The sequence below is a fragment of the Sphaerodactylus townsendi genome, linkage group LG05 (genome assembly GCF_021028975.2).
Source record: "Sphaerodactylus townsendi isolate TG3544 linkage group LG05, MPM_Stown_v2.3, whole genome shotgun sequence".
NCBI classification, from domain to species: domain Eukaryota; kingdom Metazoa; phylum Chordata; class Lepidosauria; order Squamata; family Sphaerodactylidae; genus Sphaerodactylus; species Sphaerodactylus townsendi.
Window position 1 is genome coordinate 80,603,521 of NC_059429.1, and position 24,460 is coordinate 80,627,980.

The 24,460-nt window shown below is 46.7% G+C and overlaps 1 protein-coding gene across 2 annotated transcripts in view; it reads right to left on the reverse strand.

The window, feature by feature from the left end:
• The window catches only part of BAK1 (BCL2 antagonist/killer 1), a 42,856-nt gene extending 22,239 nt beyond the window's left edge, over positions 1–20,617 (reverse strand). The window contains exons 1-2 of one of the 2 annotated variants that reach the window (XM_048498502.1): positions 20,476–20,617; positions 2,311–2,421 (exon numbers count right to left, since the gene is read on the reverse strand). In XM_048498502.1, coding sequence (XP_048354459.1) covers positions 2,311–2,383 — 73 coding nt within the window. In that variant the 5' untranslated portion in view covers positions 2,384–2,421; positions 20,476–20,617. Of the gene's footprint in view, positions 1–2,310; positions 2,422–3,165; positions 3,303–20,475 lie in introns of those variants that run through there. The other variant, XM_048498503.1, reaches the window with a different exon arrangement.
• Between the last annotated feature and the right edge of the window lie 3,843 nt (positions 20,618–24,460).

Consider the following 24,460-nt stretch of genomic DNA (forward strand, 5'->3'; position numbering starts at 1 on the left):
GCAACACCCCCCTCACAGTTATAACTTCATTTTAACTGCTAGGCACCACTGTGTGCACCCTGCAGACCTGCAAGGGAAGGGGAGGGAGGGGAGGGAGTGAGGAGTGGCATGCAAGGGAGAAGAGGGTGGGGGCACAGATACATAAAATAACCCTGACTAAAAAGCAAAGCAAACAGTAAATAAAATATTATCGACAGAGCTGCAATGACTTCCAAACATCCTCATTTACAGGTCCAACAGTAAAGCAGCTTATAAAGGCATTTGTGCAAAAAAAGTTTATGGCATAGTAGAGTTTTAGCCATCAGGTTGAGGTATGAAACATGAACAGAGCATTGCCTTCTTCCTTCCAGAGGTCTGGGAAGTTCCTACGCAAAGTCCCAAAGGCTAATCTTCTGTACAGTTTTTTGCACCCATGGGCTATTTGTACCAAAGTGAAATTTAGGAACTCGCTGCGGTTTGACTGGGCTAGATAACAGATGCTGTCAGAGAAACCCGAAGTGTAAACACGATGTTATTATACAGTTTTAACAGATTAAGAGACTGAGAGACAAATCAGAAAGTCCCCAATTCGCACTTCGGCCACAAACTTACCCAGTGGTCTTACTACTCTCAGTCTCCATTTGCAATGTGTGATAATAGAAGGTTTGTTGTAAGGAAAGCAAGAATGTAATGAATGTGAATCACTTCACAATGCAATCTTAAATTTCTGAGAATAGGCCCTGTCACAAAGAATGGGAGTTATTTCTGAGCAGACCTGCTTAGGATGGGATAAATGGACACTAGATAAATGGACAGTTTGTTGTACTGTGTTTGCTGAAAGGAAGAGATGACTGTGACACCACCTCCAGTTCTAATTAGAACTCTTTAACACTCTACCATTCCACCCATACTCTGCCACCTTCTGATCTTCATGCTACCAAGCCTGCAAAGGAATTTAAACCTTTCCTGTGGCACAGTCTATTGTGCTAACGTTGACTCAAGAGAGATCACATGACATTACACAGGAAATATTAAGAACCAAACATACAGTTTCTGTAGGAGGACATCACGTTTGTCTGACAATCTACATAGGGATGATTGATTTCTTTAAAGATGTGGTATCAACATTCTAAACTTGAGAGAAAAAATGCCACAGCAACTCTGAAATCCCACAACTTTTCCCTCTCTTTAGATTTTATGCGTGCTTTAATGAGTACTGTCAAAGGACTACAACTTGGAGTCTAACCACTTTTTCTGTCAGTGGATAGATTACGTACAATTATCAGCACTTCCTTCTTCCCACTGCTGATGCCCACTTCACACCCCACTTCACACCATTTTAGGATTCTACTAAGTCCACCCCCACCCCCCCAATGATTTAAGGCTGCAGTGGAAGGAAGGTGGCAGGAATATTACCTTTCATCTGGCACCTACATATTTGGCATAATAATGCTACCCTAATTTTCAGTGTTGCTGCATGAAACATGGACTCCCTTGAGGAATAAGGTAAAAAATTGTACATATGGCAAGCAACTGTTATTGAACTCACTCATCTCTGCTAATGTTCAGCTTGCCAGTGGACAGCGAAGAGACACCCTTAGCCTTCACTTCAACCCGCAGCATGAAAACATTAAAAGCCATGGCTGGAATGAATGAATGATTATAAAGCAGTCTGCATGCTAAACAATCCTTTAAAATACTTACGGTAATAATGAATTCTAATCCAATCCACCTAACTGCACAAAAGGAATTGCAAAGAATGGTCTATTGTCAAAAAAGAAGCCAGGCAGAGGTGACCCAGTCCAGAGTAACTAAAGACAGAATTATAGGCTTCCTTATTAATTTATCTTAAGAGTGGAACAGGGAGAGAGATGGGAACATGGAGATCAAGGAGCTGGATTTGCTTAGTGTGTATTATATATTATCTATGTGTAAGCAGCCCTGAGTGGGGTAGGGTGGGATATAAATTTAAATAAAGTAAAATAAGCTCATGCAAGAGTACAAATGAATGCATCCTACATACCTCAACCTGACCCCTCCATAGCAGAAAAGGAGGATTTTATTAAATCAGAGGAATTATCCAGCAGGAAGACATGTAGTTGTGACCTAAAAATGTCATTAGCAAATCTAACTGTCATAACAAAATATTAAAACCACCCAATTTGCAAGTTAAGCTTGCCACGTGGTGAAACTCTGGCAGACATTTTCCACCCCTCCTCTTCTAAATAAACAAACAAAACCCAAAATCAAGCAAGCAAAGACAGGAAAAAGATACAAATTCCATTCACCAAATATCAAAATGAATGCAAAAAGACCCAGAGGGTTTTTTACCTGATTCAAATTGCAGTGATGATCTGCGCCTCTCTAACCTGTCTGGTGGATCACTGCCATTCCCTGAGGCCATGCTGGAGTGGAGTTTTGAGAGATCAGATCAGCTTTTGTCTGCAAGAGATGAGGAGACAGGAAGGGACCAATGAAGCTTTGAAGTTTGAATCTGGATGATAGAAATGATCTTTTCAATTACAAGGTACTTCCCCTCTGACTGATATTAACGGCTTCCTCTTCCCTTAGTGGTGACTCCACCTCTAAGAAATCAGACTCTTCTTTTCTCCCCCCCTGCCCCTCCCACCCTGCATAGCCTTATAGTGCAGAAAAATTTCCAATACAAAACTGTTGTGACTCTCCTTCCTCCCTTATTACTCTTCAAACCAAGTTAGCTGAACAAATTTAAAGCAAAGAGAGGACTTAAATATATTGCCAGAAATGAAATACAGTGAGAGTCTCTCTCTCTTTCTCTCTCTCATATCCAATCCAGCTAGGCTTGCTGTTTGTATGTAAACAAGTTACTGAAGTCACTGTTTATGACCTGATCTATTGATTAGCTATTCGTCAGTCAGATAGCCATTGCTTACATGTTCATGAGCATGTACATCTGAAGTTATAAAGTTAACTCTGTTGCTTTGTTTGAGCAGACACGACACCAGAGAGGAGACACGAGGAAGACGACATTACGAGAGACAGCAGATAGGCAGCAAGATATAACCAAACATACAGTAAGGTAGATGTGTAACAGGAAAGAAAGGATTTCTTTTTTATCTCTATGTAACTCTCACTTATGGTTAGTAAACCCATTATAAAAAGCAACTGAGAATCTGTCTCTTCTATTCTGCAAATATATGTATTTACCCGACATCGCTCTCTCACTCTCATATCCAATCCAGCCAGGTTTCCATATGCCGCAAAAAAAATGTTTCTGCTGTTGTGGGTTTTTGGGTGGTGTGGCCATGACCTGGTAGTTTTAGCTCCTAACGTTTCGTCTGCATCTGTAACTGGCACAGGGGTCTGCAACCTGTGGCTCTCCAGATGTTCATGGACTACAATTCCCATCAGCCACTGCCAGCATAGCCAAGTTACTGGCATCTTCAGACGCTGTCATGGTTACATGTTTCTCTCTGTGGCACAGTGTGGACAATACAAAAAAAAATCTTTATTTGTTTCCACAGTTGCTAAATAATTTTCTAGCCTGCATAATTTTAAAAACTGTTAGACAAACCAAATCCTCAAGCAGAAGCCCTCAGTCTTAAACAAGCACCTGGAACTTTTGAAAAGCTGATCAGCAACCAGGCTTTGCACATCATACAGATGAAGCTAGTACCGCCGACCAGCAGCACTGGTAGAACGCACGCTAACGTGATCACGTGTTTGTTGGTTGCAATCGACTCTCACTTCTACCCCCCCCATGAGTTAATGGTCATGAGCGTTTTCGGGTCACCACAGGCTTAGGATGCAATGTCTGCCCCCTGTGAGATTAGGCTCAACGGCCCTCGCATTAGCCAGATGAGAGATCACAGATGATCTCCACTTCGCCTCGAACTCCCCGGTCCCTCCTACACTACGATGCACAATAAAAGGTGGTCCTGCAGACGGCGACTCGCTAGAATTGCTCATCCCGCTGCTGGGGTTACTCCGCCCGCCAGATGTTATCTCCTCGCTCGCTCTTACGTTTTGACCGCGTGCCTCGACTCGCTGCTGGTGCCGAAAACCCGGAATCCTCGAACTCACCCCCGTTTCCGCTCACCGTCGCTTTGGGAAGGGTTATCGCTGATACCCAAGTCCGTGGGTTGGATAGGCGCATCCAGGGACCACCGCTTATCGCCTGGTCCTCTTGGATCGGCAAGACTATACGATTCCTAGGACACTCTCTCGTCCGGACGGAACACCGGTGAGTATGGGGAGCTTGCAAAGCAGGGCTTATGCGACAAGCACGCTGGATCTAACTGGAAAGCCGCTAAGCTTAAAATGCGAGGGTCCTCAGAAGAGAAGGGAGCGCGAATTGGTTGAGGAGATTGAAGCTCAGTGTCCATGGTACACCAGAGGGGGACATGACTGGGGAAAAACATCGGGCGCACTCTTCGCACAGAGCCTCACTACCGATGTCGCTGCTACTGACGGGAGACAATGTTTTGTCGCCATCAGCTCTGCAGACCTATGGCTCCCCTTGCTGCAGGGCCACCCTTTCGGACATCTTTCACCTTCAATTTCGCTAACCCCGGAATTTTCTCTATCCGACTAAATTGACGCTTCGTCCTCCTTCTTGCCCCTCGCCTCCTTCACCCAATTCCAAACCCTCCCGCTGCTTCAGCCGCCTCCCCTTGTTCCATTTCTCATTTTCTCCTCGGGCCACTGCATTCTCCGGCCAGCCATTATAATGGCTGCTGGTTTTCAAAACTCTCGCGAGAACGTATTAGCCACGCATCTGCAGAAGAAAGAAACCCTGATGGAAGATCGATGCCGAGATTCTGTACATTGTGACAGCTCCCGGCCCACTTCACCGATATCAATGAGGGGGAAGCGTGGCGCCATTCGGGCGGGTTGTCGAAAGTGACCGCCTCTTTAAGCTATAACATCCTCACTGAGTTCTCTAGCACGCGGGACGTAGGAGTCACTAGCCCCCACGCGGAGAGGTAATGCTGGAGGTTACCATCGCGAAGGAACCACCTAATGGTTCCAGACGACTGGAAGACCACCTTTCGTGATGCTCCTGAGTCTCCCTGCACATCACTTGTGGTCTGGGAAAGTGGAAGTTCCGGCCAGCAGTGCTTCTCAACAGAGCAGCCACCTTCTGGCGGGCGCCTCTACACCGCCGCCAAGCAGCTTTACGGCTTCGATGTTTCTCGCCAACCCCAATCATCATCAGATTACGTCCTGCCTGAGGCCACCCCTATACGGTCGCCTTCTGAGTGCCTCTTATAAGGCATTTGTTAAGCAGTCCCTCAACGCCGCTGTAGCCAACCCAGAGTTTCTCCTCCATCCCGCAAAACCCCAAGAGCCCCATATGCCGAAGCTTGTGAACAGGCTCCAGGAAGCCAAGAGGCAGGTGAGATAGCGAGGGGAGGCTCAAAACGAAGCTCCTCATGCGCCACGAAAAGAGAACGCCTTCCACGGAGTGCCGCAGGGCGATCATCGGGCCTGGGCAAAAATCCTGAACTGGCCGACATGCTTAAGGCTTGCCAGGACATCGGGTCCTCACCACTTCACTGCTAGCTCTCCTCGGGCCAGCACTTCCACCGGCGGGAGGCAAGCTCTCAGGATAACTGCTTTAACTGCGGCAGACCCGACACTTCCGGGAAGGGGAGTGTAGGGTGCAGCCCGGTGGGGGCCTACAACCTCCGAGCGATGGAGGGAGGGTCCTCCCCCAGGAGGAGAAGGCCACCCAAGACCCGGTGCCCACGCTGCACAGAAAGCGTTTCCACTGGAGAAAACGACTGCCTGCCGGGAAACTCCCCGGCCTCGGGCTGCCTCCCCAGCCCAGGACCAAGGAGGAGAGTACTAGAGCAGGACCCAAACGCCAAGCGCCCCCCTGCCAAAACCACCCCCCCTTCTGCGTGGCATCTCGCCGCATGCACCTGTAGCCCATCTCCCTTTGTTCCTTACCACTAGGTTCTTGTCAGCCTCAACTCCAGTATGACGGAGCCCATCCCTACCGGGACAATTGGGCTAGTGCTGCCAAAGGCTCTCTGGCCCGCTGAACAGGGACTGTTCCTATCGCCCCCTCGAGTGATCGACCTTCCACGCGACCAAGCGACCCATCCATCTCCAGGTCTGGACAAACATCCCACAGTGGAAAGGTTGCCTGCCGGAGCCAGCTGGGCTCAGCTGATTCTGTTGCCCCATGCGCTGCTCCGGGCTGCTTCGATTCAATAAAGGCTACGAGCCCCAGCAGCCAACATGGCGCAGCCGCGAATTACACCACCGCCGCAGCAGTGGAAACGCTTATCGGGAGCTCCCGCCCATACCTGGAGCTCTTCCGCCATAGAAGGATGTAAGTTCAAGGGCCTGGTGGCACACCGGCGCTGATCGTGCCACCGCTATCAGAGCAGCCGAAAGGGCTCCACCAGTGGCTTCTAATCGAGGCTTGCCCGCATTATCTGGGGTAGACAAACCGCGAGACGGAGTTTATCCCTCCCCTCGGCCCACGGTCAACAGCCTCCAGGGCTCGAGCGGTAGCTCACAGTCCGCTCCATCGCCTTTAGACATCCACCGCCAATCTCTGGGTAAGTGGACCTCATGAGTCAGGTCAAAACGACTTTGGTCTGGGATGGGTGGTAAAGGCCATCACGGATCATTGATCGCAACTGTGACTTCAGAAGTTCACTCTCTATCTCCTCGTAGAAGGAAACTGTTTCCCTCCTCCCTCCCTTTTTTTCTTTTTCTGTTCTTGTTTTCGTATTCAGTAGAGAGGGGCGGAGGGCCAATTGGCTGGACTAGCCCTCCCTGGATTGGTGGTGGTCACCCGGCCCTGGTACCGCGAAAGAAGCACTGCCAGGACAGGCCCCAATCTTAAGGGGTTGCTGCAAACACAGATCCACTCATGATTTGCATGGGTTGTGTTTGCCAAAGGGCAGCGGCAGTTGTATGAATTCAGCTTGCAGGCCTCTGGCGCTGGGCCTAAGCCGCCTCCCAGGAGCCGGTCTTCGGCGGACGGGCAATTCCCCGTAAAGATAATTGGATCACAAAATTTTTTAGCACCATCCAGCTTCCCTGCATTAGCCACCAAGGTCACGGTAAGTGCAAATCCCTTTGCAAAGAACCCCCCCTCTTTTCTCTTCCTTTGTGTAAAGTTGTAAATCTCAAGCCTCTAACCAGCCTTTGGTTGCTTTCTCTATTCCCCGGATGCTACCATCCCCCCAAAAGGCAGCCTCCAAAGCCCCCCCCCCTTTGTGTTGCTGGATTAAACATGCATACCCACAATCCCCCAAGGACCCGCCAGCTGGCTCTCCCCTCGAGGGCTCGACCCTCGGGCCTCTTCGACGCACTCCTGATGACTTTTGAAGCCATTTCCCACCAGGGTCGCCTACCTCCTGCCCTCCTTCTGTCAAAACAACAACATCCAAAGAAAGAGGAGTAGGCTGCCCCTTGTGAGGATTGCATTAAAAGCAACCTTCACAGGCTGCAAAACAAGCCTTCTTCCTTCTTATATTAAATTCTAAACACTGAACTCGATCCCGATCTCCCGCCATCCGCTCTAAAACTGAGCCTGGCGGGACTCCGCCCCCCCGTAACCTGGGAAAAGGGGGTGTGTTTCAGTCCCTCTTCCTACAGGTGGTCCCTGTGGACTCCGGGACTTCGCCATGACACAGGGCCAACCCATGGAATGGCGCCAGGAAGGGAAACCAACCCCATCCCGGAGATGGAACACCTCTCTCTAGAGGATCCCGCCCCAGCTGTGATCTCTTTAACAGGATAAACGCCGCCCGCTAACGCCTGTAAAGACCCCAATGACCTTGGGAGACGCCTGGCTACCACCAACCAAGCTCCTCTCTAGAGTTGCCAAGGCGCCAGGCAAGCATCTCACCCCGAGACACCCGAGAACCTCTGTGCCGCCTCTCTCCTTGCGATCATTACCGGGCCAACTCGGCGACTCACCATCCTTTGCCTTGCCTCTCTACTGTCTCTCCTGCCATGCATACGCATCGGCCACCCCTGACGCAAGCCACCAGACCAACATCTGGGAGCAAAGTTTGCTGCCGCTGCCAACGCTCCTTTCATCCTTCTGCCTGGGCCAGGGGTACCTAGAGTCTGGGAGCCTGCTAAGCTCCTTGCCTGCTCCCCGCTCTGCACCGGAGACTTCCTAGCGGAGTCTGGGCTAAGCCCCTTCATGGAATGCCTTCATCCATCAGGGTACCTTCTATGAGCCGACTGGGACCTGTCGCCCAAACCGGCGCCCCCCTTGTCAACAACCAAGACTGTCGCTAACCACGTAATCTAACACCTGGGCCCGCAAGAGATCACCGGGCGCATAGCCAAGCGGGGAACTCTAATTCGGCCCATTCATCGTGTTTCCGCCAATTGGAACTGCATCAATAATAATCGGAGGTGAACATTCCCTCATGTTCGAAACATCCTGCTCCCCAGGGGCTGGTTCTGGACCCGCGGGAGAGAACGCGAATTATATTCCCGCCTCGCGACTCTCTGCCGGAACTCTGTGTGCTGCCTCTGAAGTCGCCTCACCATCGTCCTGGGTACCCCAGGCCTCCACCTCGGAGCTCGGACGCCGCCGTGTTCGGCTCTGCCTTTTCGACCCTTCCTGTCGGAGCTGACGCTGTCGCCCTCTCCTAAGCAGAGTTTCGCCTCCCCTCGTGAACTTCCCTAGTGTGGAGTCCTCCTGACCTCGCTTCTACAATGTTAAGACTATTGGCCGGGCTGGGCTCCTGTGCCTTTGGGCGGGTCCATCAACTCCACTTCCACCGCTCTGGACGCCTCTGGCCTCCGGGAAAAAGCAGCAGGCAGGAGGCCTCGCCAAGCTTTCACCCTAGACAATGTCCGTGCCGCTATTGGATTACTTGTTGTTGTTACACCACCAAGGTTGTGAGAATGTACATAATATGTTGTTTTAATCTTTTCTGATAATCTCCCTAGTTGATTCACATGAAAGCGTGAGCTGCAAGAAGTTGCTTGTATCTAATCTGAAGTATGATGTTTCTGCTCCTGATTGGTGGTCAGCCCTCTGGAGCTGGCTGCCGGGAGGGATGGCGTTGGAGTGCTATTGTACAGCTCTGCATTGGTTTAATTGTGTGCCTCATTATCGGATCTTGTTTCGTCTCAATGCGTGTCTAATAATAGCAAGGTCGTAACGTGGTGTAAGGAAGCCTCCCTCGAATTTCCCCTTACCCTCAAGCAGCCAAGTTCTAATGTTACACAAGCAGCTTGGTCAGGCTTGACCAGACGGGCGGAGGAGAGCAAGCGCCCCTTTTTAAATCGCCTCTTAGCGTTTCGGCCCCCCTTTTTCTAAAATGCGGAGGAGATGTAGTAATGCACTGCTGATCCAGCAGCACCGCGGGTAGAACGCGACGCCAACGACCTACTGCCTTGTTGGTCGCACCTATTCCACTCCCCACTACCTCATCCCCCCCATGCGAGTCAATACGGGTCATGAACTGTCTGGCTCAATCACCGGGCGCAGGGACAATGGTCTCGCCCCCAGGTGAGGATTAGGCTCAGACGCGTACGCTCCTCTCCTCAAGACGTGAGAGCCAGATGGGAGATCATGCATCACTATGATGACTTCCTCCCCACTCTCCTCGCTCTCCGAACTCCCGTCCTCCTCCCTCTCTCCTACACTCAATAGGATAACAATAAAAGGTGCCAGGAACCGGCAGACGGGAGACTCGCTAGGAACACGGACCTCCGGTCTCCCGCTGCTGGCGATCTCCACCAGATGTTATCTCCGCGTCTCGTCTCGTTCTTACGCTGACCGCGTGGGTCGACTACACTTAAACAAGCACCTGGAACTTTTGAAAAGCTGATCAGCAACCAGGCTTTTAATATTCATACAGATTTGCTTTTTTTAAAAAAAAATAGATTTATCCTAGCCTTTCCCTAAGGCGCTCAGGACAGTGTCTCAGCAGTTTCTACACAGAATTGTGGTAACATTTCTGACAGCTGTTTAAGACTGAGGCTGAGCTTTTGTTTCCCTCCTGTTGCACGTACTTCATCCTTGGGTGTGGCCTCACAGGCCCAGTGGCTCTAAGGTTGGTCAGGCTGTTTCCAGTGAATTTTTGATTTTTTGTGATGTAGAAGCAACTATAAATTTAACAAATAGAACTGAGCATGGTATAGTGGTTAAGAGTGACGGACTCTGATCTGGTGAACTGGATTTGTTTCCCCACTTACCTGATCTTGGGCTAGTTACAATTCTCTCAGAACTCTTTCATCCCCACCTGCCCCACAAGGTGTCTGTTGTGGGGAGGGGCAAGGAAGGTGATTAATTGTAAGTCACTTTGAGACTCCTTGAAAGTAAAAGAAAAGCAGGCTCTAAAAACCAACTCTTCTTCATCTTGAAGCAAATTATTAATGTGACATATTAAAGACTTGGAGTAGACATAATGGACTTTAGTTTCTCTAAGATTCCATTAATTCCCATGTTCCATCTTGAGCCAATTCACACAGCCACCTATTTCAGTACAGCTTCCAGCCTGACCATGGCATGGAAATGGCACTGGTCACCCTCATGGACAATCTCCGTAGACAGCTTGATCAAGGAAGATCAGCGCTGCTGTCACTACTCGATTTGACAGCAATGTTTGACACAGTCGATCATGATCTATCAGCCCACTGTCTAGTCAGTGTTGGTATATGTGGGACAGCCCTGTGTGTGATGGCTGATCTCATGCCTCTAAGGTCAGGGACAGAGGGCAGCCCAAGGAGAGAAGTTATCATCATGGAACCCTTTGGTGTATGGATTCCCCCAGGGGCAATCCTCTCTTCAATGATATTTAGTATCTATACCCCTTCAACCTGCCAGTCTGGCTGGACTGTCATTAGTAAGCAGATGACACCCAGCTATATCTGCTGATGTACAGCTGGCCAGATACCACCCCAGTGATACTGGCCAGTTGTCTGGAAGCTGTGGTGAAATGAATTCAACTATAGTTGAATCCACTGAAGGCAGAGGTCCTGTGGCTGGGCTGAGGAATTTCAGAATGTCAATTTTCAACTCTTGATGGTGTGCAATTGACACCAGTGCAGACTGTTATGAGTTTAGGAATGACTCTGGATGCTTTCTTATCAATGGAGGCACAGATCACAAATGAAGCTAGAATAGAATTTCTCCACCTGCACCACATCCAGCAACCAGTCCCTTTCCTGTCCTGCCACTGTGATCCATGCAATGTTTACCTCCAGATTAGACTACTGTACCTCACTCTAAGCAGGGCTGCCCTTGAAACTGACCCGGAAACTCCAGCTGGTTCAAAACAAGGCAGGACAGGTTTTTATAGGAACCCATGGAAGGTACATATCCAACTGGTCCCCTGCCACCTGAACTGGGTCTGAGTGAAGTACTAGATCAGATTCAAGGTTTTGGTATAGACCAGGGGTAGGGAACCTGCGGCTCTCCAGATGTTCAGGAACTACAATTCCCATCAGCCCCTACCAGCATGGCCAATTGGCCATGCTGACAGAGGCTGATGGGAATTGTAGTTCCTGAACATCTGGAGAGCCGCAGGTTCCCTACCCCTGGTATAGACCTTTAAAGCCCTAAATGGTCTGGGACCACCTGAGAGATTGCTTCTCCAAGAGTAATACACACATCAGGAAACAATTGACTGGTGATTCCTAGCCCAAAAGTCATCTAGCTGTCCTCAACCACAGCCAGGGCTTTTTTGGCTCTGGCCTCAGTCTGGTGGAATGGTCTTAGTAAGACCTGGGCCCTGTGGGATTTGCCAAAATTCTGTAGCGCCTGCAAGACTAAGCTGTTCTATGGTTGGGGACAGCAACAGGTTTTATCTGTGGTCCATGTTACCTCCCCACCCCAAACTTCCTCCTTTTTCCATTTCCCTATTTTAAAAATTATAAATTTACTGTTATTCTCTTTTATACTTAGCTGTTTTTCCTTCAGCTCCCTCTGTTATATTCCCAATAGCGGTTCTGAATATGATTTTTTGGCACCATTTGGACCTTTTAATGTTGGCAAATTTGATCATTTTAACTGCAACTATGTATTTTGTATTACCGGCATGTTGTAAACCGCCCTGAGCCAAATGTGGTCAGGAAAGGACGGGCTAGAAATCTAATGAATGAATGAATGAATATATAAATTCTCTTCAAATTGTGACCTTGTTCTGATAGTCAAAGATATCCATGCTTAAAATTCATTTGTTAGTATTTTAATTATGAATAACTGGAGATTAGGATCTGTTGTTAGACAGTTTTCTATAAACCAAATAAAATTTCCTATACACCAACTCCTTAGGATGGGTAAATAAGACTCTAATTTTCTTAAAACGTATGATAACTTCACACAGATTGGACCTTGGACCCCTACGTTGGTGCCTCCTGGTGTGTTTCCTGGTACCTATCTGCTTCCTTCCCCGAACAAACACCCCATCCAGGTTTTCCTCCAGCTCTTTAGATCAAGAGAACCAAAAACAAATGATGTCATAGCAGGAAGATGCTTGGGTTGGAACTTCCCAGCATTTTGTGACTGGCTCCAATACCCTGTGATAGCCATTTTCTGAGTGATCCCAGCCCCTTATAATAGCCATTATATGGTGGCACCCATTCCCAATTCTCACCATTCCAGAAGTGCCGGTGGGCATAACAACTCTGGGGATTCCTGGATTAGACAAAGTTGCAAGGAACCAAGCTGGTCCAAAATAACATCCAAAAACAAAAGCCACTTAATCTGTCTATTAGCACTAACCAAAAGAACACAAGCTTTTCAGTTGGAGTTCTGGAGAATTTTAAAATTTGCATGTTTTATATTGCTTCAGTTTCTAACAAAATGTGGTTTTTGTTTTTTTTAGATGAATTAAATACCCATTTTTACATTTTGTCACACATACAATGGCTTGAAATTGATAAAGACTTTCCTGAACCTTTCAATGTATGTTTCTGGATGAAGAGGACGAGAGTTTCTGAATATAGTAGCATGGAAAGTTACATATTTATACATAATTAAATGTTTCACAAGAATGTGACTACATGCAAGGTATGGCACCCAGTGAATGAAAAAGCCAGAAGACTGAGCCTATTCAAGTCTATGGTTAATCTCAACTAGCAAGGAAAAGGCTAATCCACTAGACACCATGATAAGCAGAAACAAAATAATAAATTCTGAGGGACCAGAAACTGGCGCATGGATGAAGCAGTGGTGCCACACAGACTGCAGACCTGCTTATCTTTATAGAGTGTGCGTGTCATACAGTAATTCTGACTTCTCCGTTTCACTTGTAAAATCGACCTTTGCCTCCATTATGTTTTCAGCTCCCACAGTATGCAATATAGATATCCAGGAACATGCTTTTTGAGGTACCCTTACTTCCTTTCCACACTGAAACTCTTTGGCAACATTTTCTTTGACAAAATCCTGTTTAAGGCTCTCTCATGAACATGGTCCACAGGAAAATTAGGACCAAATCTAGGATTGCCAGTCCCCCAGCAGGGGTGGGGGATACCCCCCTTCTTCTGTGTCTGACAAGTCCTATGGAGGCATGATGTCACCTCCAGGTTTTTTTCTGGCAGTGACATGACACAGTTGCTGATCCCCCATCCCCACCCCCAGTCTGAGCCTGACAGATTTGGAATCTTGTAACCTCCAAAGAACCATAAAGACACAGATGAAGGGAAGGATAACTACAATAATTCAATACAAAATAATGGATGAGTTTCACTATCAGTTTATGGGTGAAGAAAGGTTCTAGCCTCCTCACACTGGCATGTGTGTGGGGCCCCCTCTCAGCCTATCCCATTTTATCCTCCCAATAACCCTTGTATGTAGTTTAGGCTGAAAGTGACCAGCCCAAGGTTATCCAGTCAGTATGACCAAGCAGGCTTTGAAACTCGGATATCTCCAGTTTTAGTCTAACACTAACCATTACACATCACTGCCTGGAGTATAATACATAGACCTGTGTATTTGGTTAAATCACAGGTCCCCAACATTGGTGATCCTGCAGGTACTTTTGGAATGTTGAGAAAGGATTGTGGGTGCCAACACAAAATGGCTGCTTTGGGGAGGCAGGGCCAGTCATAGAAAGTTGGAAGGTTCCAAGGCAAGCATCCTCCTGCCACAGAAGCAGCAGCCTCTCAATGGCCCCTTCCGCACACGCAAAATAATGCATTTTCAAACCACTTTCACAACTGTTTGCAAGTGGATTTTGCTATTCCGCACAGCTTCAAAAAGCACTGAAAGCAGTTTGAAAGTGCATTATTCTGCAAGTGCGGAATGAGCCAATGGATGTTTTCTGGAGACACGATTGTGATAGATATGCATCTCCTGGGTTCTTCCACAGTATCAAAGGAACAACCTACCTTTATGGAAGAGAAGCTGTTTGGATTCAGTTTCTAAAGAAAGCAAAGGGTGACCAGGAGAAGTTGTCAAGCCCAGAGATGCAAGAAAACTTGTGTCTGTACCCAAGCTAGTTCACACAGCTGTTAAGCAACTGTCTGGGGTGAGTTCAACAATCTGGAAGTAATTGGAAACGCCTTCATTTTTTTTCTGTTGCATTCAGGATCTTTTGGATTTTATTCCCAAGACTCATGGGAACCACAGTAGGGATCGCCTCCCAGTGATAAACCATAGGGAAGGAAGGTCCAAGACCTATATAAGTGAAGGTGCTAAGCAGTTCTTACGCTAAGAGCAGGCACACAGTGCCATCATTCTGGACTGATTTCATTCCCAGAAACCAAAAGGACATTTCTGTCAGTTTGTTTGAATAACTAGTTATTCTACTGATAAAAAAGATTGCAGGGGGGCAGCTGTTCCAGTGCAATTTGCATCAAGTCTTGTGGCACCTTAAAGATGAACAAGGCTTAAGCTTCCATGGACTAGACCAGTGGTTCTCAACCTTCCTAATGCGGCGACCCTTTAATACAGTTCCTCATGTTGTGGTGACCCCCAACCCTAACATTTATCCATTTTACAGATGGAGAACACTGATGTCTGCAGAGAGTCTTAGGCAACCTCTGTGAAAGGGTCGTTCGACCCCCAAAGGGGTCGCGAGCCACAGGTTGAGAATTGTTGGACTAGAGAGTCCACTTCATCAGTTGCAACTAGTTAGTCCTCACTGAGCAGAAATTCATTATGGGAAAAACATAAATGGCAGGATCATAGGGCCATGAAATACATAAAGTAGTTTTAAATATCATTATGTAAAACTTAAATGTAATCAAGAAAAATAAATATTTCACAATAACACTAATTAGCCATTTCTCTAGTTTTGCTTAGCTAGTTAGTACCTGCAATGGCTGAAGAATACCTGGTTTTATTTTCCCAGAGTATTGCTGAGCCACATCAGGGATAACTCAAATTAGCTACCTTCAAAGCCCTCAGTTAAGTAATAGCTCTAGCTATATTTATAGCTCTCTTTGTTGGGAGTGACACTTCGCCTGTGAGACACTAGTGCACTATCCTTTTCTAGAAATGTATATACTTCCTTACAGAAACCAGTGGATGATGTTATTATATTTTTATCTGCACCTGTCCAAATAGACTTTAGTCAACAAAAGTGTATGCCAAATCGGAAAACATGCTAGTCTTTAAGATGCTACAAGACTCCTGTTTAGATTTCCTTTACGGAAACAACCCATCAAGCCTGCCTCACGTAGCAGAATTTAGAGACTCCAACTTTATGAATTATCCTACTACCCTCTACCCCTGATCCCATTATATCAGGATTCCAGTAATTGTTTAGCAAAAATATCCTCAAGTTCTGTCTTCTCCAAGATAATCTATTTGTACAGTCAGATTAGCTGGATGGATTCTTCTCTGTGTCCTTTCACTATCAGAGGATCAAGATTCTCCTTGGTGGTGGCCCCAGTTTACTCCCCTGTCATGTACACTTGGCTTCATTCCTTTTGACAGGCATTTGTGTTGGATTAATGGTGATGGTGGTTGATATATTCTGTTTATTTTGGTTATTTTAGAAACTGGATTTTGGCCCATTATAGCTTCTGTTTTTGCCTTCAATTTTGTATGCTGGTTGTTTTATGTGCTTGGTATGTTTGGTATGTGTAGGGGTGAGCCCGCGAACCCAGCAGAACCGTAGAAAGGGCGCTTGGAATGCCGGTGCTGGCTACGGCCTGCTGGGCGCACACGCTCCCCCAACCCCCATTCCCCCGTGAGTCACGGGTCATGAACTACCCGACTCACGGTCACCAGGTGTCCCAGACAAAGGGACAAAAGGGCTCTTGCCCTCAGGTGAGGATTAGACCCAGACGCGGATGCTTCCTCCTGCACGTAGCAGCCCGATGAGATCATGCATCACATGATGATCTCCCGTTCTCCCGACCTCCCACTCTCCCGCCTGCCCGACCCCCTTACATGCCCCCAGTGAAACCCTAATAAAAGGTGCGAGGGGCGAGCACACGGCAGAGTTGCCAGGATCACGGGATCCCGCGCTTCCTGCTACTGGCGCTCTCCACCAGATGATATCTCCGCGTCTCGTCTCTTTCTTGGGGCCTCGCGGGCAAGACTACAGGTATGATCTTTTAAAAAATTATTGTTGTCAATTGGTAGTTTTGGTTGCCTCTTATAAAAACTTGAGACGTATATCCTAGGAAAGGTGTGCCACAAATCACAAGGCAAAAAAAGTATTCAGGGAAAATAAGCAAAGTTAGATGCCAAATTTCCAAAAGAGTTGAAGATCCTAACTTGACTTAAATTTTTCTTCTTCTTTCAGACTTTCAGAAATGTTATGAAGAGTCTGGGGAAAAACAGTATAAGTCATTTCTGTGGAAGAGAAACCAAACAAAAGATAACCAAACATTTCTTCCTCTGCAAAGCAACTGCATACAAACTTTTGGTGCACGGTGGCAGCTTTAACAGTGAACGAACAAGTGATCCCACACTGCAGCGAGCAGCTAGTGCAAAATGATTACCTCATACAGAATGATTATCTCATACAGAATGAGTCTATCTGCATGGTTTTGTACATGGCAGCCTCTTTTCAAAATAATGTGTCTTAAGCTGGAAAATGATACAATGAACTATAAAGGCACCATCACCCATAGGTACAGGATGAGTCTCTCGCAGCAATTTATTTCTTGCTGTGAGTTTGTTTACAGAAGGAAACTATTCTTGGCTGTTTTCCCCCAGTCTGTCCAACTGAATTACCTTCAGCACAACACAGCACTAACATTCCACAACAGTCCTTTGCATATATTCACTCCATAACAGGGTTATGCATGGGGGATATTGAACAGCTACTGCTCTTTAATTTACTTCATTTAAACCTCACTTTTCTCCTTAAACAGCTTACAACGTTCTCCCCTCCTGCATTTTGTGATGGTGGAAAGTGCCCAGCTGTCACAGCTAACTTATGGTGATCCCATAGGGTTTTCAAGGCAAGAGATGTTAGGAGGTGGTTTGCCACTGCATGCCTCCAGGTGGGCAGAAAGAGTTCTGACACAGTCTGGCCCAAGGTCACCCAACAGGCTTCTTGTACAGAAGAGAGGAACTGAACCCTGTTCTCCAGATTAGAATCTGCCACTCTTAACTACGACACTATGCTGGCTCTCTCCTCCATTTTATTATCATAATAGTCCTGTGGGTTTCATAGCAGAGTAGAAATTTGAACCTGAGTGTTCCACTTCCTTGATACTCTACCACACTGGCTGTGTGAATAATCACAGAAATTAACACTTGACAAACAGTGCCGGATTTAGATGAAGAGAGGCCCTGGGCTATTCCACTTGTGAGGCCCTTCCCAATCCCAAGACTAGAGGAAGATATGGTCCACAAAATGGGGTCACAAATTGGGGTCCACTTCAGTGAAGTCTTAAGACAGTATGATGCTGAAATGGGGTGCAAGGAAAATTACTGAAGGTGTGTTTAGAGACTACAGTCCATTATAACAGCATGTGTAAGAGAGGTCTATGACAGTGTGAAAAATATTATATACTTGGCCAGAAGGCCCCTAGATTTGAGGTTCTAGGCTTCAGCCTGCCAAGTCTATAGGTAAATCTGGCGCTGATGACAAATGATTACATGTTAATTTGCAGTGAAACCAGAGAAAGAGAAATTAAATGTGCATTTTGTAGTTAGTATGGTTAAATATTTTCTGCCATTCTGTTTTTACCGTGAGTCACACATTATATTTGAAAAGTCTGCTTATGTTCTGACCAACAAACTTTGCTTCAATAAAATATCTTAATTTACTTTTCGGATGACTGCCTTAACATATAAATATGGAATCTTCATCATACTGTGAAACTTTGATTTTATATAGTATTTACTTTTCTAGTACTACTATGATACTGAGCTTTTGTCTCTTTATCTTCTTTCCTTCTTCCTAACATTTATTCTCCACTTGCACCCTGCATCCATTCAAAACACCATAGAAGCTATTATGACATCTTTGCAAAACTCTAAATGGTATGTTACTAAATGGTATGTTACTTATGAACTTAAGCTGCAATCCTAAATATATTTACAGGACTCATGCTACTAGATATGTGACGTTGAATTCAGGGTGTACACACACACACGCACGCACACACAGAATACCACCAGGCTCCATACCCTCAAGCAGCAACTCCTAATTCTTAAGCTAAAAGATTTTCTGCAAAAGAGACAAAGAACTAGAATTTTTAGAGCATTAACTGACCGTATAACGTCCATTTCTGTAACCGAAAATTATTTCAGAAATACATGTATAATATAATGATAGTTAGCTGTATTTGCAGTCACAAACGATCAGTTGCAAATCAGAGCTTTACTCCTCAATGGTTTTTACTTCAACACAAATCTTTTCCCCTTAACTTCCCAGAAACCAAATTTGGCAATAACCCAAACATTCCGTACACAACCTCTGCAAACTTCTTGTGCAGACCTAGTTAAAACAATAAAGTATACATGAAATTAAAATATTAAAGCATCACTTTGAATTCAGACTATAAATCTCTGCTTTACTGACAAAGAAACTGAAGCACAAGGAATCAAATGTAGCTCACTTTTGACAAATTGTGCCCCACCCACCACTCCCCAGATTAGTGCATTTATTTCTAGAGAACACCCCACTTAGAGAGATTCAGTTCCACCCAGGGGAATGATTTATTTTTCTTCTGGTTTTTCCAACAAGCATAATCTCCTATTTCAGTCACAGAATGGTGGATGTGGGGGAAGTAGCCCCCTATCTTTCTTGATAGTGCCCCTTTTCGGGAGGCTGTGGTAGGTGGCAGAGATGTATAATTTGGTCATTTCCTAGCCCCTACCTTTTTTAGTACTGATTCAGCATTTCAGTCCAATGCAAATCAACAACTTAATTCTTGACTAATTTAAAGAGGGCATGAGCTTCACAAACTGTGAAAATCTAAGTTAGATGCCACTGGTAAATCCAGTAGTTGTGCTAGTAATGCATGTCCCAAAGAAACCAGTATTAATGTTGCAATCCTATGCACATGTACTAGGAAACAATATTGCCATTTTGAGGATGAAATATACCAGTAGTAGGGGAGAAACTGAATGAATGGGAAGTCCTCACTGCATTGGTTCAAAACCAACAAAACTGCAAGCAGCCCATATTGAGCGTGAGTTAATGCAGACTGAAAATGCTGATTCATGACTTGTTTGGGACAAGTCCCCCACCTCTCAGCTGCACCCCCATCTAATCCTTTGAGATAAACAGTCATGATTCACTAGTTACATGCAGAGAGTTTACTTATCGTTCTTAGCAACTGATTATTTATTTAAGCAAAGATGGATAAGTACCAATGCTCCGGCCTTATACCAGGTCATATCTGACAATCCGAGTCAATGAATTAAGAACAGCTTCCACCCTGCAGTTCCCAATGATAAGCGGACAACCCTCATTTTGCCTAAAGACTGCAGAAAAACTGGGGAGAAAATCCCTACGTGAATTTCACTTTCACTCTTCCTGTATGGGAACACAAAACTTAATGGGTTTTCAGGTGTGACTCGAGGGCTCTTTAAGAACTTCAGAGTGCTCGTTCAAACAAGCAGAACTGAAAACCCAGCCAGCCCCATTCAGCCAACTTACTGCTGCTCCTCGGGGCATTACCTGCCCAGTTCCTCAGAATGGCACACCACATTAACAAAACAAAAAAAAAAGCGCGTAACCTGGGGTAATCCAACACCTTCATTGACGTGTATGAAATTCCGTGGAGACTAAGGAGCTGAGAACCAGAAATCGACTGCAAGTCAGGTCTACGGTGCACGTGCAAGCGCCAGCATCTCTTCGGGTCATCCCAAAGCGCGAATACAGACAGGGCGAAGTTTTCCAAGCGGGCGGCTTCCCCCACCCCTCCCTATTGCGCAGACTGGAGATTGGAGGCATCTCAATTCCCTTCCAAAAGGATTTTCAGTTCTTCAAATTTCCCTCCCCTACGCGAGAAGATGGAGAGGATCGGAAGCGGAAAATGCCTCACCCTCCCAGAAGATGTGCCCACAAAATCCCTCTTCTAGAGGATTCCTTGTGCATCCTCTTCTGCTTTGCTTTTAAAGTGTAATCCGATAGGTTGTTTTAGGTACTCTACGCGGTTTTCCCAGTGGCTTGTCGCGTCCCTCCCGGTATGCAAACCTTCTGCTAAAGTCAGCAAGGAATGGATGCGGTTGAACTCGGTTGTCCTTCCGAGCTCCCTCCACGGCGTCTATCCCCCCACCCCTCCTTCCTGCTTCTTTTTCTGCTTCCTTCTGAACTAGGAGGGAGCAAAGCAAAGCTAGAATGTGAAAGGAAGGGGTGAAGTCAGCCAGCAAACCATAGATGCAAACCAGGAGAAAGTTACGACTATTGAGCTCCCTCTAGAGGTTTTTCTCAGAGCAGTTGGGCAGAAACGAAGGACCAGACAGCATCCTCAAAGCGTCCGGTAATACTTGGCCTCAAATATTCACCAAACACTTTATGCTATTTGTTTTTATTACATTTGTCTCACACCTCTTTTCCAAGGGAAAGGGGCATACATCATTCTCCGCCTCTTCCATTTTACCAGTCACATAGGGTTGTCAATAGGTTGGGATGCCTCTGGAGATTTAGGGGGTGGAACTTGGGAAGAACAGGCTTTGGAGAGAGGACGAACCTCAGCCGGGTACAATGCCATAGAGTCCAACCTCCAAAGCAGCCATTTTCTGCGCGTAGTTTCAGAGGGTAGCCGTGTTGGTCTGCAGTAGAACAGCTAGATTCAAGTCTAGTGGCACCTTAGTGGCCAACAAGATTTTTATGATATAAAGTAAGCTTTCAAGAGGAAAAGCTCCCTTAAGAAAGTTTATCCCTCCCTCCCTACTGGACTCAAATCTAGTTTGGAATCTAGTTTGGAATTACTGGAGACCCCTAGACCTGGAGGCTGGCAATCCAATCCCTGACCCAACAAAAGTGTGAGCCAGGGGCTGCTTCCACATGGAGATTTTCCTCCATATTCTTCCAAGTCCAAAGGACATTCCCCTTCCGGGTATTACCTGACTCCTCTGCAGGTTTTTCAAACCTTCTTTAGTATAGTCTTTCTTTCCTGATTGTACCCAAAGTGGATTGGGACAAGTGTGTTATGAAGGAGCAGATTTCCATATTTCTCTGTCAACACCCTGTTCTGTTTTCTCTTGTACCTGCCATTTCTTCCATTACCACTGGTGATGTTTTCATTTTCTGTACTAAATATAGCCTGGGAAAAGGAGACAACCTCATGTGGATGCTCTGTTGCTATTCCAGATACCCTTTTCACAGCAGCAATGATGGCAGAATGGGGAATTGTCCCCATGCAGAAGCAACCTCTCTGAGGCTGCAAGGGAAAATTCCTGGACCACTGCCATCTTGTGAGTTTCATCATAGCCCAGTGTCCCACAGTGTGTACCAGACTTCCCTCTGTGATACACCTCTGAAGATGCCAGCCACAGATGCAGGTGAGACGTTAGGAACAAGATCCACCAGACCACGGCTACACAGCCCGGAAAACCCACCAGAATCAGTTGAATCCAGCCGTGAAAGCCTTCAACAATACATTAAAGCAGAGAGGCGTGGAGAGGGAGAGACACTGAAGTGTCCCTGAAGGAGGCCAGCAGAAGATGGAATGGGAAACCTCTCCTGGGGCAGGTGGCCCTTGGCGAAGCACCTGAGGCCCCAGTCAGTGCAGATGGACACAGGGGGTCAACAGCAACTCTGCCACCCCAAGGATAGCCATGATGGTGAAAATGATCCTCTGGACAGGTCCAGGGAGTGCCACCAGTGGGAAGGCAGGGACAAGGGCCGGGCCACAGAGGATGGGACAGGGCATTCAAGACTCCCTCTACCTGAACCTGTTCCTCGGCTACAAGCAAAGCCTCAAGCTGGCCAGAGGCTCTTGAAAAAGTGTCAGATAGACCACCCCCATCCAGTGATCCAGTGATCTGCCTGGGAGATGGACTAACCCGTCTGACTGAGGACAGGGTGACGCTCACATTGTCTACAACCAGATTGAACAAGAGCATCTTCTCAGTGTAAGTCCATTTGGGCTGGAATTGGCCCAAAGTCCATTTGGGTTGGAATTGGCCTTCAATACTTGACTGGGAAACCGTCACCATAGCCCAGTGATGGTGAACCTTTTCGAGACCAAGTGCCCAAACTGCAACCCAAAACCCACTTATTTCTCGCAAAGTGCCAACATGGCAATTTAACCTGAATACTGAGATTTTAGTTTAGAACAAATGGTTGGCTCTGAGGCGCGCATTACCCGGGCATAAGCTTGGTGGTAGTTGGTGGCTTTGCTTTGAAGCAACCGTGCAACACTTTGAATGGGTGAATTACGACCCAGAAGCACTGGTACTGCAACCAGGACAATGCTCTAGCACTTTCTCAGAAACTCCATAGAGTTTGGGAGCAAGCCCATTGCCCCATTGCCAGCAACTGAGCAAGCCCCATTGCCAGCAACTGAGCTTACTCCCAGGTAAAGCAGTAAACACAGCCACCAGCTCTTCCAGCCAAGTCCCATCTGCTCGCCGCGGTGTGCGCACGTCGTGCCCAGTGGCCCTGGCCAGCCTAGATGTGTGTGGGGGGTGATTTTCTGCCCCCCCGCATTACGAACTCTGTGCGTGCATGCCCACAGAGACGGCTCTGAGTGCCACCTCTGGCACACATGCCATAGGTTCGCCACCACTGCCATACCCAGAGAAGGAAAGAAATGTGGGGCTGTGGGGCTGCCCTGGGGAAGCTCAACTGCTCACACATCTCCCATACCACCTCCAAGGCCACCATGGTTGGTGCTGCTGAAGGGGAGGGTAAGCTGCTGGGGGTCTCACACATGCCAACAGGAGGTAGGACCACACTCCAATCCATCTCTGTGCTGTAGAAGGCCCTTCTGTCCTTGCACTTTATGGGAATGGGAACATTCTAGGGCTGAGGTCCTGGACCTAGAGGGCACAAGCTCAGAAGTCCTTTCCAAGACCAGAAATGTGGATGGCCATTCCAACAGGGTAACCACATCCCTTCTGGTCCCATTACTAGTTACAGTGGCCCCTGTACCTGACCACAATGTCTTTCCCCCAGGGTGGCCTGATGTGGGGTTGATCACCTGGTGCAGCCCTGAGTGGCACCAGTACCTCTCTGGCTGCTTGGGACCAATATGCAAATTAATGATGTCGGTTATGGGTGATCAGGGGTCAGGACCCCAACAGGGAGCAGGCACTGGAATGGGGCCGTGGGCAGGGCCCTTCCATCAGGGGAGTGCACACGGGCACTGAAAGGCACGTGCTCCTTGAGTGTTTGCACCCTCCCTTGGCCCTCGACAGTGGTTGACAGGTGAGCCACAGTCCTTCATAGGAGACTCAATTGTAGCATTTCCTGACATGTTAAAAATCATATAATCGTGTCATATTTAGAGCAGGTAAAGCCCTTAATAGCAAGTGCAGGATGGTCTTAAGCACAGAATTAAACTGTATTAATTTTATTTAAATACTTTGAAAACAGAACACTACATACCGGTTTTTGGTGGATAACTCATTCAAATATAATTTAATTTGTGTCTATGCTCAGTAGTCTGAAGAATAGGAGAAGGGTGAATTATATGTACAGTGGAAATTCACAGCTGCATTAGCAGCTAGGACAAAACCAGGAAAAATAATATTACAGAGCTTGATTTACATTGGCACTGCATCATTTACCATCACTTATACTACTACATAATGCCACTGTATCAGCATGTTTATGTTTCATGCCAATTTTGCAATGTGAATACAAGCTATTATAGTGGAAATTAAGGCTTAATGTACATGTTTATAATGTGCATTGTGGGACATCATAAGCATGTATTTCACTGGCACACAAAAAGAAAAAAACAGCAATACTGACACGGGAACTTCTGAATGGTCCTCTTATCCCATGTGATATCATTGTTCATATGTAACTGGAGTGGCATGGGATCTAGCTGTGAGGAAGCTGATGCCTTATCACACCAGTAATCTCAATCTGTCCCCAGTCCCTCTAACTCTAGAATTCTCAAAAGATTCTGAACAGTTAGGGGTTTGAGTTTGAAATCCTGATTCCAATCTGTTGAGATGCAC